We start from the raw sequence: 17,823 nt of genomic DNA, 5'->3' as shown, positions 1-17,823 counted from the left end.
TTTTGAGTCCGTTGAGTTTTCATTCAGGATCAGTGGGACTCTTTGGGGGGAAAAATTGGGATTTTTGCTCTTTGGGTGGAAAATTTGGGATTTTTTTGGCCCTTCCTGGGTTCTGGTGGGGCTTTGGGTTGAGAAATCCAAGCATTGTTAAGGAACCATTTTGGTTTGTAGAGTTCTCCTCCATCTGTGCTTTGAACATCAAAGATCTTCAGCAAACTTTGACTCCGTTGAGTTTTCATTCAGGATCAGTGGGACTCTTTGGAGTGGGACTCTTTGGGTGGAAAATTTGGGATTTTTGCCCTTCCTGGGTTGTCTTGGAATTTGGGGTTGGGAAGTCAAAGCATTGTTAAGGAACCACTTTGCTTTGTAGAGTTCTCCATCTGTGATCTCAAAATTGAAGTTCTTCAGCAAATTTTGACTCCGTTGAGTTTTCATTCAGGATCATTGGGACTCTTTGGGTGGAAAATTTGGGATTTTTGCTCTTTGGGTGGGAAATTTGGGATTTTTTTGGCCCTTCCTGGCTTCTGGTGGGGCTTTGGGTTTTGCTGCTGGTCAGAAGTCAAATTTGTTGGTTTTATTGTCCCAAGAATTGGTTTTATCGTCCCAAAAATGGGGATTTTGTGTCGCAAAAATGGGGTTTCTGTCCCGAAAATGAGGTTTTATTGTCCCAAAATGGGGTTTGTGTCCCCAAATCCCGCATTTTGGGCTCTGGGGTGGAGGGAGCCGTGCCGGGGGAGGGCAGGATTCCAGGTTTGGGGTGGGAAGGACAAAGGAGCGGCTGCCGAGCTGGGTCTGAGGCAAAACCCCACATCTGGCTCCATTCACTTCAATTTTTTTTAAAAAACCCCAAAATTCCTTTGGGATTCTGAGAACATTTCACCCCAAATCCCAACCCCAAAATTCCTTTGGGATTTTTTGAGGCAAAACCCCAAATTTGGGTCCATTTTCTTCATTCTTTCTTAAAAAAAACCCCCCAAAATTCCTTTGGAATTCCAGAAATATTTCACCCCAAACCCCAAAATTCCTTTGGGATTCTGAGAACATTTCACCCCAAATCCCAACCCCAAAATCCTTTTGGGATTTTTTGAGGAAAACCCCAAATTTGGTTCCATTTACTTCAATTTTTTTTAAAAATCCCCAAATTCCTTTGAATTAAATTTGAATAAAATTTGAATAAAAATTTTTAAAAATTGATTTTTGGGGTTTTTTTCCCCTTTTTCCTGGACTTTCCAAGCTCAGAGGAGTGGGAACGGCTGCGCTGTAAACTGATTTATTCCCAATAAAAACCCACCCTAAATCCACTTTGTGGGGCATTTTTTTGGGAATAAAATTCCCAAAATTCCCAGAATTTTCATTTTTAATAAAAATGGAATAAATTTCAATAAAATTTGAATAAAAATTGAATAAAAATTGAATTAAAATGGATTTTTAGTAAAGTCAATTTGGATTTTAATGGATTTTACTAAATTTGAATGAAATTTGAATAAAATTTGAATAAAATTTGAATAAAAAATCCTGGATTTTTGGGGTTTTTTTCCCCTTTTTCCTGGACTTTCCATGCTGAGAGGAGTGGCAATGATTGTGTTGTAAACTGATTTATTCCCAATAAAACCCCACCCTAAATCCCCTTTCTGGGGTTTTTTTTGGGAATAAAATCCCGTGGGGAGGAACGGGGTCGGGGCCGTTTCAGTTCACAAATAAAGGGTGGAAAATCTTCATTTTTCCTGATTTTTTCCCCTTTTTCCCGTGGGATTTCCCAGCTTCCCTCGGATCCCTCGCTGCCTTTCCTTCGCCGCCAATAATTCCGTTCATTCCTTGAAACTTTGGGATCATTCGGGAGAATTCCTGCTGATCATTAATGATTAATTAATATTTAATTATCAATTTCAATGTCGTAAACTGCTTTCTGTAATTACACATCATTACATCTCTGATTTATTTATAAACACAATTTATAAACACTTAATTAATGTTAATTTAATTCATAATTACAGGTAATTAATGCTTAATTAATCAGGGCAATCACCTAATTAATCAGGGCGATCACTTAATTAATCAGGACAATCACTTAATTAATCAGGGAGCTCGATCCCGCCATTTCCATGGGGAAAAAATTGAATTTTCAAAGCAGGAAAATCCCATTTCCAGTGGGAAAATCCCCAAAAAAATGGGAATTAATCCCAAATTCCTGGAATTTCTCTTCCGGGAATGAGGAGCCTCATTAGGGTTAATTAGGGTTTCGTAATTAGCGCTGGGAGCTTTGCGCTGCCGGGTTGTTTCCCTTCTGGAGAGGGAGAAATTTGGGGATTTTTTCCCGTTTTTCCGGGAATTTGGGGTTTTTTTGGGATCGGCCGCGAGGTGGCGCCGCGGAGCCGGGAATTGGGGCTGGAGCGGGGATTGGGGGATCCTGGCTGGGAGCGATCCCAAAAAATCCCCCCAAAAATCCAGAAAAAATCCCGAAACAAATCCCACAAAATGTCCCAAAAAATCCCCCCCCCAAATCCCCAAAAAATCCCCCCCCCCAAAAAAATTCCCAAAAATTCCCCAAAAATCCCCAAAAAATCCCCAAAAAATCAAAAAAATCCCCAAAAAATCCCACCCTGGGGGCGGCTCTGGGAATGGGGGAATTCCCTGGAAGCTTTTATGGGATTGCCACAAAATCCTGGAATGTTTTATGGGATTGCCACGAAATCCTGGAGTGTTTGGGGTTCTGGGAATGTGGGAATTCCCTGGGAATGTTTTATGGGACTAAAATTGGGAAAATGATTTTTGGGATGATCCCTGGGATAAACCCCCAAAATCCCTGATTTCCCTGGGATAAATCCCCAAAATCCCTGATTTCCCTGGGATAAATCCCCAAAATCCCTGATTTCCCTGGGATAAATCCCCAAAATCCCTGATTTCCCTGGGATAAATCCCCAAAAAAACCCTGATTTTCCTGGGATAAATCCCAAGGGTTTTTTCCTGGGATAAATCCCCCCTGGCTTTTCCTGGGATGAATCCCAAGGCTTTTTTCCGGGATGAATCCTAAAGGGGTTTTTTCCGGGGTGAATCCCCCATGGCTTTCTCTGGGATAAATCCCAAAAGGGTTTTTCCGGGATAAATCCCGAGGGCTTTTCTGGGATGAATCCCCCATAGCTTTCTTTGGGATGAATTCTAAAGGGTTTTTTCCGGGATAAATCCCAAGGGGTTTTCCTGGGATAAATCCCAAGGATTTTTTCTGGGATAAATCCCCCATGGCTTTTCCTGGGATAAATCCCAAGGGTTTTTTCCAGGATAAATCCCAAGGGTTTTTCCTGGGATAAATCCCAAGGGTTTTTTTCTGGTATAAATCCTAAAGGGTTTTTTCCTGGGATAAATCCCCCATGGCTTTCCCTGGGATAAATCCCAAGGGTTTTTTCCGGGATGAATCCCAAGGGTTTTTTGTGGGATGAATACCCCATGGCTTTTCCCGGGATAAATCCTAAAGGTTTTTTTCCGGGATGAATCCCCCATGGCTTTCTCTGGGATAAATCCAAGGGTTTTTCCTGGGATAAAATCCTAAAGGGATAAGGGATCTTTTTCTGGTATAAATCCTAAAGGGTTTTTTCCTGGGATAAATCCCCCATGGCTTTTCCTGGGATAAATCCCAAGGGTTTTTCCAGGATAAATCCTAAAGGTTTTTTTCCGGGATGAATCCCCCATGGCTTTCTCTGGGATAAATCCAAGGGTTTTTCGTGGGATAAATCCCAAGGGTTTTTTTCTGGTATAAATCCTAAAGGGTTTTTTCCCGGGATGAACCCCCATGGCTTTCTCTGAAATAAATCCCAAGGGTTTTTCCTGGGATGAATCCCCCATGGCTTTTCCGGGATAAATCCCAAGGATTTTTTCCTGGGGTGAATCCTAAAGGGTTTTTTCCCGGGATGAGCCCCCCAGGCTGTCGCGGGCTGTCCGGGGCTCCTCTCCCGGCTCCTCCCGGCTCCTCCCGGCTCCTCCTTTTCCCTTTTTTTCCCTGTTTTTTTTCCCTGTTTTTTTTTTTCCCTGTTTTTTCCCTCCTCCTCCTCTCGCAGTTGATGGGATCTCCTCCGGGAGCCGGAGCCGCCGCTGCGATCCCGCCGCGATTCGGGGCTTTTTGGGGTTTTTTTGGGGGGGGTTTTTGGGGTCCTGCCCCGTGACAGCGCCGGGGGCCGCGGGGGTTTTTAGGGAAAAGCTGAAAAAAAAAGAGGAAAAATTTGGGAAAACTCCACCTGCTCCGGCCGCGCGGGGGCTGCGCTGCGTCCCCGCAGCCTCGGGCTGGGGCTTTGGGGTCTGGGGGGTTTGGGGTCTGAGGGGTTTGACTTTTGGGGTCTGAGGGGTTTGGGGTTTGACTTTTGGGGTCTGAGGGGTTTGGGGTCTGGGGGGTTTGGGGTTTGTTTTTTGGGGTGTGAGGGATTTGGGGTTTGGGATTTGTTTTTTGGGGTGTGAGGGATTTGGGGTTTGGGATTTGTTTTTTGGGGTGTGAGGGATTTGGGGTTTGAGTTTTGGGGTCTGAGGGGTTTGGGGTTTGAGTTTTGGGGTTTGTTTTTTGGGCTGTGAGGAATTTGGGGTTTGGGATTTGTTTTTTGGGCTGTGAGGAATTTGGGGTTTGGGATTTGTTTTTTGGGCTGTGAGGGATTTGGGGTTTGGGATTTGTTTTTTGGGCTGTGAGGGATTTGGGGTTTGGGCGGTTTTTGCGGGGTGTGAGGGGTTTGTTTTTTTGGGGTTTGTTTTTTGGGGTCTGACGGATTTGGGATTTAAGGTCTGATTTTTGGGGTCTGAGGGGTTTGGGGTTTGTTTTTTGAGGTGTGAGGGGTTTGGGGTTTGCTTTTTGGGGTCTGAGGGGTTTGGGGTTTGTTTTTTGGGGTCTGGGGGGTTTGGGGTTTGAGTTTTGGGGTTTGTTTTTTGAGGTCTGAGGAATTTGGGGTTTGGGATTTGTTTTCTGGGGTGTGAGGGGTTTGGGATTTGATTTTTGGGATTTGTTTTTTGGGGGTCTGAGGAATTTGGGGTTTGGGGTTTGAGTTTTGGGGTTTGTTTTTTGGGGTCTGAGGGGTTTGATTTTTGGGATTTGTTTTTTGGGGGTTGAGGGATTTGGGGGTTGGGGGTTTTTTTGGGGTGTGAGGAATTTGGGGTTTGGGATTTGATTTTTGGGGTGTGAGATTTGATTTTTGGGGTTTGTTTTTTGGGGTCTGAGGGATTTGGGGTTTGTTTTTTGAGGTGTGAGGGATTTGGAGTTTGGGATTTGATTTTTGGGATTTGTCTTTTGGGGTCTGAGGGATTTGGGGTTTAGGATTTGTTCTTTGAGGTTTGATTTTTGGGGTTTGTTTTTGGGGTGTGAGGGGTTTGGGATTTGTTGGGTTTTTTTGGAGTTTGAAAGCTTTGGGGTTTGGGATTTTTTTTTTAAGGGATTTGGTTTTTTGGGGATGCCAGGGATCTGTTTTTTGGGATCTGCTTTTGGGATCTGGTTTTTTGGGGGTGTGAGGGATCTGTGCTTTGGGATCTGGTTTTGGGATCTGGTTTTTGGGATGTGAGGGATGTTTGGGGTGTGAGGCCGGCCCGAGCTGGGATGCCGGCGATTCCCTGCATTCCCACTCCCGGGACGCCGAGGGAACTTCGGGGATTTCTCCCGGGGATGGACGGGGCGGGCTCCGGGCTCTGAGCCGAGCCTGGCTGATCTCCGCCTGAGCCCGGCCCCAGCTCTGCCCTGCAGCCCTCAGCGCCTTTAAAACCAGCTTTAAACCCGATCTGGGGGGGCTGAGAGCCTTTAAAACCAGCTTTAAACCCGATCTGGGGGGGCTGAGAGCCTTTAAAACCAGCTTTAGACCCGATCTGGGGGGGCTGAGAGCCTTTAAAACCAGCTTTAAACCCAATCTGGGGAGGAGGCTGAGAGCCTTTAAAACCAGCTTTAGACCCGATCTGGGGGGGCTGAGAGCCTTTAAAACCAGCTTTAAACCCGATCTGGGGGGGCTGAGAGCCTTTAAAACTGGTTTCAAGCCCCATTTGGGGGATCAGAGTAAAACCAGTTTGAAGCTGGATTAAGGGGGTCAGAGGGGGCCGAGTAAAACCAGTTTTAAATCCATTTTGGGGGTGCTGAGCGCCTTTAAAACCAGCTCCAGGCCGGATTTAGGGGGGCAGAGTAAAACCAGTCTCAGGATGGGTTTTTGGGGTGCTGAGCTCCTTTAAAACCAGCTCCAGGCCGGATTTAGGGCAGAGCAGCTCCTCGCTCGCGGGGTTTCCGGGAAGCTCCAACAAACTCAGCTCCATCTCCTGAGGATCCAGAATTCCAAAGGAACTCCAAAGGAATTCACAGAAATTCCACAGAAATTCCACAGAAATTCCACAGAAATTCCAAAGAAATTCATCTCCGGCTTTTCCATCCCGAGGAGCTGCTTGGAACCTCCTGAAATTTGGGATTTTTTTGGACACAAATCCACTTGGATCCTCCTGAAATTTGGATTTTTTTGGACACAAATCCACTTGGATCCTCCTGAAATTTGGAATTTTTTTGGAGACAAATCCGGGTGGATCCTCCTGAAATTTGGATTTTTTTGGACACAAATCCGGGTGGATCCTCCTGAAATTTGGGATTTTTTTGGACACAAATCCACTTGGATCCTCCTGAAATTTGGAATTTTTGGACACAAATCCGCTCGGATCCTCCTCACCTGCTTCATTCTGGATTTATTTTAGAGACAAATCTGATTTTTTTTTCATTGCTCCCGAAGGATTTTCCCCCTGGCTCCTTAATCCTGACTGGTTCATTTGGATTTTTTTGGGGACACAAATCTGATTTTTTTGGTCCTGAAGCATTTTCCCCCCGGCTCCTTGATCCTAACCGAATAAATCTGGATTTCTCAGACACAAATCCAATTTTTCCTGGATCATTTCCCCCTGGCTCTTTGATCCTGACCTGCTTAATTCAGATTATTTTTGGTTTTTCTTGGTCCTGAAGGATTTTCCCCCTGGCTCCTTGACCCGGACCTGGTTAATTCGGATTTTTTGGGGTTTTTATTTTCCCCTGGCTCTTTAATCCTGACCTGCTTAATTTGGATTTTTTGCGGGTTTTTTTTGGTCCTGCAGCATTTCCCCCTGGCTCCTTGATCCTGACCTAGTTAATTCGGATTTTTTTTGGGTTTTATTTTCCCCCTGGCTCCTTGATCCTGACCTGCTAAATTCGGATTTTTTTGGGGTTTTTTTGGTCCTGGACCATTTTCCCCCTGGCTCCTTGATCCTGACCTGCTTAATTTGGATTTTTTTGGGGTTTTTTTGGTCCTGGACCATTTTCCCCCTGGCTCCCTGACCCTGACCTGGTTAATTCGGATTTTTTGGGTTTTTTTTGGTCCTGGACCATTTTCCCCCGGCTCCCTGACCCTGCCCTGCCCAGTTTGGGTTTTCTGGACACCAATCCCGGTTTTCCTCGCTGCCGCCATGCCGGGCTGGTGGCTGCTGCTGGCGCTGCTGTGCCACCAGCTGTGTCCCCGCGTGGTGACAGCCAGCAGGAGGGACAGGGACAAGAAGGGCAGGAAGGAGCACCCGGAGCCCCTGAACGCCTCCCTGGCCAACAGCGAGGAGCAGCCCAAGGTGGGTTCGGGATCATTCCCGGAGTTATTCTGGATTTACTGGGATTTTCCTGCCTTTTCTGAGCTGATTCCGGGCTCATTTCATCAATTCTCTTTGATTTTTTAATTTTAATTTTGAGGGTTCCTCACATTGGGAGCAGCAGAGAAGTCCCAAGGTGGGTTCGGGATCATTCCCGGATTTATTTCTGGATTTATTGGGAATTTCCTGCCTTTTCTGAGCTGATTCCGGGCTCATTTCATCAATTCCCTTTGATTTTTTATTTCATTTTCATTGTTCCTCATGTTGGGAACAGCAGAGAACTCCCAAGGTGGGTTTGGGATCATTCCTGGAGTTATTCTGGATTTATTGGGATTTTCCTGCCTTTTCTGAGCTGATTCCGGGCTCATTTCATCAATTCTCTTTGGTTTTTTAAATTTTAATTCTGATGGTTCCTCATGTTGGGAACAGCAGAGAACTCCCAAGGTGGGTTTGGGATCATTCCCAGATTTATTCCTGGATTTATTGGGATTTTCCTGCCTTTTCCCAGCCTCATTTCATCAATTCCCTTTGGTTTTTTATTTCATTTTCATTGTTCCTCACGTTGGGAGCAGCACAGAAGTCCCAAGCTGGGTGCTGGGGTCATCCCAGAATGATCCATTTTTCCATCCTCTGAACATCTGGGTGGGTTTTCCATGGAATTTCAGGGGATTATCAGGGAACGGGAGTCCCAGCAGTTGGAAGAAGATCCCTGAGGGACTCTCAGAGCTCTTGGCTCCTCCTGATCCCTCAAGGACACCCTCGGTGTCCTCCCAAAAGCAGCAGGATCAGCCCGGGCGGGATTTTTCCATCCTCTGAACGTCTGGGTGGGTTTTCCATGGAATTTCAGGGGATTATCAGGGAACGGGAGTCCCAGCAGTTGGAAGAAGATCTCTGAGGGACTCAGAAAAAAAGATCTGAGAAACTTCCAGAGCTCTTGGCTCTTCCTGATGCCTCAGTGTCCTCCAAAAGCAGCAGGATCAGCCCGGGCTGGATTTTTCCATCCCCTGAACATCTGGGTGGGTTTTCCATGGAATTTCAAGGTCTCTGAGGGACCCTCAGAGCTCTTGGCTCCTCCCGATCCCTCAGTGTCCTCCAAAAAGCAGCCCGGGCTGGATTTTTCCATCCCCTGAACGTCCGGGTGGGTTTTCCATGGAATTCAAAGATCCCTGAGGGGCTTTTGGCGCTCTCGGCCGCTCCCGATCCCTCACGGACCCTCCGAAGGCAGCCCCACCAGCCCGGGCTGGATTTTCGGGACCCTCTGAGGCTGTCAGTGGGTGACCCCTGTCCCGCTGTGTCCCCAGCTGCTGGAGGCTGCGGACGCGCGGCTCACGGACCCGCGCAGGACCTGGATCTCCTTCGTGCACCGCCCGGACGACGGGAAGAGCTCCAAGAGGAGATGCAAAGGGAAGGACAAGAAATTGGTAGGATTTGCACCGCGCGTGTCCCGAGCTTTCCTTCCTGCTGCTCACCCTCGAAATTCCAGCTTTTCCCAACTTTTTCTTCCCAAAGAGTGCTGAATTTCCATTTTTTTTTTTATTTCCATTTTTAATTTTCCTTTTTTTTTTTTTTTTTTGCGTTGAATTTCTCCATTTTTGGAGGAGTTTGAGCCTTTCTTGCTCCGGCAGAGGAGATGTGGGAATTTTGAACCAGCCTCTCTCAAACTGAGCCTTTTTTTTGGGGTTTTTTCCTGCTCATTCAAAAGAAAATCCCTATTTTTTTTTCCCCCTTTCCAAGAGATAAAGTCCAAGTATCCCAAAGGATAAATTAATCAAGGTGTGGACGAGTGGTTTATTTCAAATTAACGAGCCGAGTGACAGCTCATTAATCGTGTGGCACTTTTCATCTGCTGCTGGGGCAATCTTGGTTTCTTTTAATTATTTTAATTATTTGGGGGATTTTTTTTGCATCCTCTGAACGTCTGGGCAGCTTTTCCACGGAATTTCAGAGGATTCTCAGAGGAATGGGAGTCCCAGCAGCTGGAGAAGATCCCTGAGGGACTCTCAGAGCTCTTGGCCCTTCCTGATCCCTCAAGCGTCCTCCAAAAATTATCAGGAATTTTCTGGGAACAAACCCCCTCCTGTTGCTGCTGTTCCTGCGGGATTTCCCGCAATTCCCTGGGTTTAATCCCAAATTTTCCTTTGTTTGTTCCCTCAGCGAGGCCTGGTGGGGCCTCCGGGGCCTCCCGGGCCTCAGGGGCCTCCGGGAGCTCCTGGGGCTGAAGTCACCAGGGAAGTTCTTCTGCAGGAGTTCAAGGAGATCCTAAAAGGTAAAGGATGTTAAAAAGTCAAAGATTTTTCAAAGGATGTTCAAGGAAAAGGGTACTGAAGGCTGGAGGAGCTTTGTTTTGGTGGAGAACCACGAACCCAAACGGCAACCAGAAATGTTCCCCCGGTGCTGCTGGGCTTTAACTGGAGATCCAAGTGCAGGATTCCCAGCACACGTGGATGGTTTCACAGGCCAGGCCCTTAAATGAAGATTTTATTTCCTTTTATTTCATTTTATTCCCTTTTATTTCATTTCATTCCCCTTTTCCCCTCAGAAGTCATCAAGCACGGGGCCTCACTGGTCCTCTCAGCCCACCCCAGCCGGCTGCTCCCACGAGGCCGGGCCCTTGAATGAGGATTTTATTGCCTTTTATTCCACTTTCTTCTATTTTATTTCATTTTATTTCCTTTTTTTCCCCCTCAGAACCCATCAAGCACCAAGCATCCCTGGTCCTTTTGGCCCACCCCAGCCAGCTGCTGCTGTCCCTGGAGGAGGTTCCATTCACAGGCTCGGCCCTTAAATGAAGACTTTATTCCATTTTATTCCATTTTATTCCATTTCATTTCATTTTATTGCCCTTTTCCCTCAGAAGCCATGGAGCACAGGGCCTCCCTGGCCGTCCCAGCCCACCCCAGCCAGCTGCTGCTGTCCCTGGAGGAGGTCCCATTCACAAGCTAGACCCTTAAATGAAGATTTTATTCCATTTTATTCCATTTTATTTCATTTTATTCCATTTTATTGCCCTTTTCCCTCAGAAGCCATGGAGCACAGAGCCTCCCTGGCCATCCCAGCCCACCCCAGCCTGCTGCCCCCGCTGCTGCTGTCCCTGGAGGAGGTCCCATTGACAGACTCGGCCCTTAAATTTAGATTTTATTCCATTTTATTCCATTTTATTCAATTTTACTCCATTTTATTTAATTTTATTTCATTTTATTGCCCTTTTCCCTCAGAAGCCATGGAGCACAGGGCCTCCCTGGCCGTCCCAGCCCACCCCAGCCCGCTGCCCCCGCTGCTGCTGTCCCTGGAGGAGGTCCCGTCGCGCCGGCGGCTGCAGGAGGCGTTCCACTGCAAGCTCAAGGGCCAGGTGCCGGTGGACAAGAAGACCCTGGTGGAGCTCCAGAACTTCCAGTCGGTGAGGAATTCCAGACTCATCCTGCTGGGATTGATTCCAGACTCATCCTGCCCGCTCCAGGGCCCTGCTGGGCTCTGTGGGGCCTCGTGCTCAGCCCAGGAACTCCTCTGGGGCTGAAAGGAAGAGAGAATCCAGGAGAAGGTGTCCAAGGAGGCAAGAGGAGGATCCACCTGGGATCCCCTTTTAAAATCCATGATCCCAGAGGTTCTGCCACTGATGGATCCACCTGGGATCCCCTTCTAAAATCCGATATCCCAGAGGTTCTGCCACTGATGGATCCACCTGGGATCCCCTTTTAAAATCCATGATCCCAGAGGTTCTGCCACTGATGGATCCACCTGGGATCCCCTTTCTAAATCCATGATCCCAGAGGTTCTATCCCTGATGGATCCACCTGGAATCCCCTTTTAAAATCCATGATCCCAGAAGTTCTGCCACTGATGGATCCATCTGGGATCCCCTTTTAAAAGCCATGATCCCAGAGGTTCTGCCACTGATGGATGCACCTGGGATCCCCTTTTCAAATCCATAATTCCATTATTTCCCAGACTTTTGGCAGCCAGGCAGGATCAGCCCCGCGGCGTGGGCAGGGCTGGAGGGAGAGCTGCTGCCTCGTTAATTAGCAGGGAAAATGGGACTAATTAAGCCATCCCAGAGGGCTGCTGCTTCCTGGGCCTCAGGGCTGAGGTGCCCAGCTCATTCCCGGTTTTTCCTGGCTCGGAGCTGCTGTGGGAAGCTCCGGGTGCCAAGCTGGCGCCGCAGCCCGCGGCAAGAGGAGTCGGGTTTGGGCTTGTGCCCTCTGGGAAAGGGGAATGCAGAGCCAGAGCACAGCAGGGACGGATTTGGGATCAGAACGGGAATGGATTTGGGATCAGCTCCGGGATGGATTTGGGATCAGCACAGAGATTTGGGATCAGAACGGGGATGGATTTGGGATCAGAACGGGGATGGATGTGGGATCAGCTCAGGGATGAATTTGGGATCAGCGCTGGGATGGATTTGGGATTAGCGCTGGGATGGATTTGGGATCAGCTCAGGGATGAATTTGGGATCAGCACCGGGATGGATTTGGGATCAGCACTGGGATGGATTTGGGATCAGAACGGGGATGGATGTGGGATCAGCTCAGGGATGAATTTGGGATCAGCGCTGGGATGGATTTGGGATTAGCGCTGGGATGGATTTGGGATCAGCTCAGGGATGAATTTGGGATCAGCACCGGGATGGATTTGGGATCAGCACCGGGATGGATTTGGGATCAGCACCAGGATGGATTTGGGATCAGCTCAGGGGATGGATTTGGGATCAGCCCAGGGACTGGGGCTCAGCCCGGGGCTGGATTTGGGCTCAGCCCAGGGACTTGGGCTCAGCCCAGGGCTGGATTTGGGCTCAGCCCAGGGACTGGGGCTGCAGCTCTGCTCTCTCTCGGCAGCCCGCGGCCAAGGGCGCGTTCCTGCGGGGCACGGGGCTGAACCTGGCCACCGGCCGCTTCACCGCCCCCGTGGGCGGCATCTACCAGTTCTCAGCCAACGTCCACATCGGTGAGTGCTGCCCAGGGAGCCCAGACCCCCTGGAGACCCCAAACCCCTGGAGAACCTTCTGGAGAACCCCCAGAGAACCCCCGGAGAGTCCCTGGATATTCCAGAGGTTCTGCCGCTGATGGCCAGTGATGGATCCCATTTTAAATCTGATATTCCAGAGGTTCTGCCCTGATGGATCCACCTGGGATCCCCTTTTAAAATCTGATATCCCAGAGGTTCTCTCCCTGATGGATCCACCTGGGATCCCATTTCTAAATCCATGATCCCAGAGGTTCTGCCACTGATGGATCCACCTGGGATCCCCTTTCTAAATCCATGATCCCAGAGGTTCTGCCACTGATGGATCCACCTGGGATCTCCTTTCTAAATCCACGATCCCAGAGGTTCTGCCCTGATGGATCCACCTGGGATCCCCTTTTAAAATCTGATATCCCAGAGGTTCTGCCCTGATGACCAGCGATGGATCCACCTTGGATCCGTTGCCTTTGGCTCCGTCGGTTATGGAGGAGCCTTCTGGCACCTCCTGCAGCCATCCCAAGGCTGCTGGTGTCCCTCTGTCCGTCGAACCCCAGAATTTGTGGGATTGCTGACGTTTCCCCTCTGTTTCCCCCAGACCACAGCGAGCTGAAGAGCAAAGCGCAGCTGCGCGCGCGGGACAGCGTGCGGGTGCTGATCTGCATCGAGTCCCTGTGCCACAGGCACACGTGAGTCCCTCGGGGGGCTTGGGGGATCCTTTCCCCCTCATTTTCCACATTTTCCAACATTTCAGCCAACTTTGGAAGACCAAGTTCACCAAAAGTGGATTTTATAGCATAAATTCTTTTTTTTGTGTCCCAGGGGAGGCTCGGGGGGATTTTGGGAGCTTTTCCAGCAGAGGGCAAAGCTGTGGCTCTGTCCTTGGCCCCAGACCCCAAATCCCTGCCCAGGGTGATTTTAATGCCCTGCCCTGAGCTTCCCCAGAAATCCAGAAATCCCTAACCCAGAGATCCAGAAATCCACAGGTCCAGAAATCCCTAACCCAGAAATCCACAGGTCCAGAAATCAGGATGGATTTGGGACAGATCCCAGAGCAATGGGAGTGATCAGGATGGATTTGGGACATGTCCCTCAGGATGGGTTTGGGATGGATCCCAGGTCCCTCAGGATGGGTTTGGGATGGGGCAGGTCCATCAGGATGGGTTTGGGATGGATCCCAGGTCCCTCAGGATGGGTTTGGGATGGATCCCAGGTCCCTCAGGATGGGTTTGGGATGGATCCCTCAGGATGGGTTTGGGATGGGGCAGGTCCCTCAGGATAGGTTTGGGATGGATCCCTCAGGATGGGTTGGGATGGATCCCAGGTCCCTCAGGATGGGTTTGGGATGGGGCAGGTCCATCAGGATGGGTTTGGGATGGATCCCAGGTCCCTCAGGATGGGTTTGGGATGGATCCCAGGTCCCTCAGGATGGGTTTGGGATGGATCCCTCAGGATGGGTTTGGGATGGGGCAGGTCCCTCAGGATAGGTTTGGGATGGATCCCTCAGGATGGGTTGGGATGGATCCCAGGTCCCTCAGGATGGGTTTGGGATGGATCCCAGGTCCCTCAGGATGGGTTTGGGATGGATCCCAGGTCCCTCAGGATGGGTTTGGGATGGATCCCAGGTCCCTCAGGATGGGTTTGGGGCAGGTCCCAGTGCCAGGCGCGCGTGGCTGGCACGGACGGAGCCGGCAGCGGCGCTGGGCGCCTGCCTGGACACATTCCTGTGGAATTTCCTGGGAATGCCAGCACTGACTCATCCATCCATCCATCCATCCATCCATCCATCCATCCATCCATCCACCCATCCATCCATCCATCCACCCATCCATCATCCATCATCCATCCATCCATCCAATCATCCATCCATCCATCCATCATCCATCCATCATCCCTCCATCCATCCATCCATCCATCATCCATCCATCCATCCATCCATCATCCATCCACCCATCCATCCATCCATGGCGCTGGCAGCGCCCCCGGGGCTGTGGGACGGCCCCACCCCGGCAGGGCAGGATGGGACACGGCTCAGCTCAGCCGCTGCCAAGGGCTCCAGCCTCTCACTGCTCCCGGGAAAACCCGCTGGGACTTGCCGGGATTCACAGGGAAAAACAAAATTAGAAAACAATAAAACAGGAGGGAAGGGGTCGGTTAAATTGGGAAAATCAGGAAAAGCCAGGCTCAAAACTGAGCTGAACTGGGTTTGTGCTGAGCAGGTGCCAAGGGGCTCCCGCTTTTTATTTTTTCTGGGAAAAACATGTTGGAATGTGCAGGGATTCATCACTGGGAGAAACATAATTTAAAAAAGGAAGAAGGAAAGGGGTTGCTTAAATTGGGAAAATAAGAAAAACTCTGCCAGGCAGGAAGCAGCCAGGCTTAGAACTGAGTTTAGCTGGGCTTGAGCTGAGCAGGTCCGAGCGGCTCCAAGGTTTCCATTTTTAATCTGTTTATTTCTTATTCCCAGCTCCTTGGAAGTCATTGCTGGCCTGGAGAGCAACAGCAAAGTCTTCACAGTCTGTGTCCATGGCTTGCTGCAGCTGCAGGTGGGGCCCTGGGAGCTGGGGATTCCTGCCCCATGGAATTCCCTTCCCAATGGAACTCCCATTCCCGAGGAACTGAAATTCCATTCCCCATGGGATTTCAGTGGGAATTCCTGATGGGATTTCACTGGGAATTCCCGATGGGATTTCTCTGGGAATTCCTGATGGGATTTCTCTGGGAATTCCATTCCCCATGGGATTTCTCTGGGAATTCTGTTCCCGATGGGATTTCAGTGGGAATTCCTGATGGGATTTCACTGGGAATTCCCGATGGGATTTCTCTGGGAATTCCCGATGGGATTTCAGTGGGAATTCCATTCCTGATGGGATTTCTCTGGGAATTCCATTCCCGATGGGATTTCTCTGGGAATTCCATTCCCGATGGGACCTCCCAGCTCCCAGGGGGGGCTCTGAAGCCACTTCACCCAAAAAGGCGCCAGGGCAGGAAGGATTTTTTGGAAAAAAAAAAAAAAAACCACAGCAAATTCCTTCCAAAGCCACAAAAATTCCTCCACTTCATCAGCTCGACTCAGGCTTGGGCGGGATTCCTGCTGGGAATTTCGGATTTCTGTGCTGGCAGGCTCTGAGCCCCAGGAAAGCCCTGCACTGACCTGGGGCCGTGGAGAAGCTTCCAGAATGGAGTGACGGAGCTGGGGCTGTGGGTGTGGGGCTGGGACAGGAGGGAGCGAGGGCACGGCCTGGGAAACGGAGAGTTTGGGGTTTAGAATGTGGGGACAGATGTGGGGCAAGAGGGAGGCTTCAGGGTGGTGCTGGTCCTTCTCCTCCTTCTCCTCCTTCTCCTCCTTCTCCTTCTCCTTCTCCTTCTCCTCCTCCTCCTCCTCCTCCTCCTCCTCCTCCTCCTCCTCCTCCTCCTTCTCCTCCTTCTCCACCTTCTCCTCCTTCTCCTCCTTCTCCTCCTTCTCCTCCTTCTCCTCCTTCTCCTCCTTCTCCTCCTTCTCCTCCTCCTCCTCCTCCTCCTCCTCCTCCTCCTCGCTGGGTTTGTGTGTTTTGTGGGTGTGGATGGAAAGCCCCCATTTCAGGCCGTGGCTGTTGGTTACGGGGCTGGAGGTGACACTAACGGAGGTGACACTAACGGAGGTGACACTAACGGAGGTGTCGTTTCTGCGTCGGTCCCGTTGTCCCTGGAGGCCCGGCAGCGCCTCGGCCCCGTGTCCGTTTGTTGGGGGGCAGAGCTGCGGAGCTCTTACGGGACAATAATGCAGATGAAAACCAACAAACATCCGAGTCCCAGCAGCCACCGCCGCCGCAGGTTGAATCCCAGCCTGGGGAAAAAGGAGCTAAAACTCAACGAGCTCGAACTCCCCGAATTCCTGCTGCTGGGGGGGATTTCCCTGTTCTCCCTGCAGGAATTCCCGTTTTGCTCCCGTTTCCCCGCAGGCTGGGCAGTACACCTCCATCTTCGTGGACAACGGCGCCGGAGCTGCCGTCACCGTCCTGCAGGGCTCCGACTTCATGGGCATGCTGCTGGGAGCCTAGCGGCGAGGGCGGCCATCCCAAAATTCCCAAATTCCCGATTTCCCGCCTTTCAGACTGAAAAACCCACCCCCGCTTTGACGTGCAACCGCTCCCCGTACCCGCGGGATTTCAAACCACCCCCAGCTCCTCCAGCTTTGCTTCCAGAAGCCGCTGCTGGTTTTTGAGGTCCTCACCAGCTCGTTCTTCGTCAGAATTCCGCTTTTTATCTTCTTTTTATCCAAAAAAACCCCTCGGAATATTTAATGTGCGCTTCACCGGGCGCTCACGGAGCAGCACGCTGGCATTTGGGGCTCGCTGTGATTTGATTCTTTCACCGTCGCACTTGTCACCAGCACGGGTTTGGGGTTTTTTTTTAGGGATGGATTTGGGGGTTTTTCTTTTGGGGTTGGAAATGAAGGATTGAGTCGGGAAATGTCAGAAATAAATCGGTGACTCTTTTCTGTCTGGTGGGGAGGAAAGGGGGCAAGGATTTTCCAGCAGAATTGCTTTTTCCAGGGGGTTGGAAATGGGTTGGATCCTCTCCCGGGTGTATTTGACCAGGAAAAGGTTGAATTTTTCCACAATCCAAGGAATCCAAGGCTTGAACTCTTTAATTGGGGTCCTTTATATCAAAATAAAATTATATATATTATAATTATATATCTAATTATAGATCTGATTAAATATTTTATAATTATATATACTCTATATTTTAAAAATATAGAATATATATAATGATGTGTGTATCTGTGGTTTTCCATAGTTTCTATGGACAGCTTTCCCAGTTTATTTACTCACTCTGCCTCAAATCCTGGAATCCTGAACTCCTCCTCAAACCAGGAATCCTGAATTCATCCTCAAACCAAGATCCCAAACTCTCCCTGAAACCAGGAATCCCAAACTCCCCCAAAATCCCAGAATCCCAAACTCCCCCTGAAACCAGGAATCCCAAACTCTCCTTGAAACCAGGAATCCCAAACTCCCCCAAAATCCCAAACTCCCCCTCAATCCCGGAATCCCAAACTCTTCCCGAAACCAGGAATCCCAAACTCCCCCAAAATCCCAAACTCCCCCTCAATCCCAAACTCCCCCTCAATCCCGGAATCCCAGCCTCTCCCCATTCCCTCTCCAAGCCCCATTCCCGGAGCCATCCCGCGGCTTTATCCCACTCGGGACCCCGAACGAGGCCTGGGGATTTTTCGGGAATCTCTGGAGCCCCCCCGGGCTGGGCCGTTCCGTGTCCCCACCCCGTTTATCT

The 17,823-nt window shown here is 49.8% G+C and overlaps 1 protein-coding gene across 1 annotated transcript; it reads left to right on the top strand.

The window, feature by feature from the left end:
- The first annotated feature begins 7,173 nt into the window (after nt 1–7,173).
- On the top strand, nt 7,174–17,174 carry C1QTNF12 (C1q and TNF related 12). The gene is made up of 8 exons (XM_038159637.1): nt 7,174–7,575; nt 8,895–9,014; nt 9,748–9,859; nt 10,809–10,990; nt 12,423–12,531; nt 13,145–13,235; nt 15,014–15,092; nt 16,488–17,174. The coding sequence occupies exons 1-8, from the start codon at nt 7,423–7,425 to the stop codon at nt 16,584–16,586; spliced, it is 945 nt and encodes a 314-aa protein (XP_038015565.1). The 5' UTR covers nt 7,174–7,422; the 3' UTR covers nt 16,587–17,174.
- Nucleotides 17,175–17,823: the final 649 nt, after the last annotated feature.

Source organism: Motacilla alba, chromosome 21, assembly GCF_015832195.1.
Source record: "Motacilla alba alba isolate MOTALB_02 chromosome 21, Motacilla_alba_V1.0_pri, whole genome shotgun sequence".
Classification (NCBI taxonomy): Eukaryota; Metazoa; Chordata; class Aves; order Passeriformes; family Motacillidae; genus Motacilla; species Motacilla alba.
This window is presented reverse-complemented; position numbering and strand designations above follow the sequence as displayed.

Bases quoted from the DNA above. Each gene is read 5' to 3' on its own strand.
- C1QTNF12 (XM_038159637.1), top strand. From the start codon at position 7,423: ATGCCGGGCTGGTGGCTGCTGCTGGCGCTGCTGTGCCACCAGCTGTGT. The intron at 9,860-10,808 runs GTAAAGGATGTT...CTTTTCCCTCAG, and splicing joins GTTCAAGGAGATCCTAAAAG to AAGCCATGGAGCACAGGGCC. The intron at 15,093-16,487 runs GTGGGGCCCTGG...GTTTCCCCGCAG, and splicing joins ATGGCTTGCTGCAGCTGCAG to GCTGGGCAGTACACCTCCAT.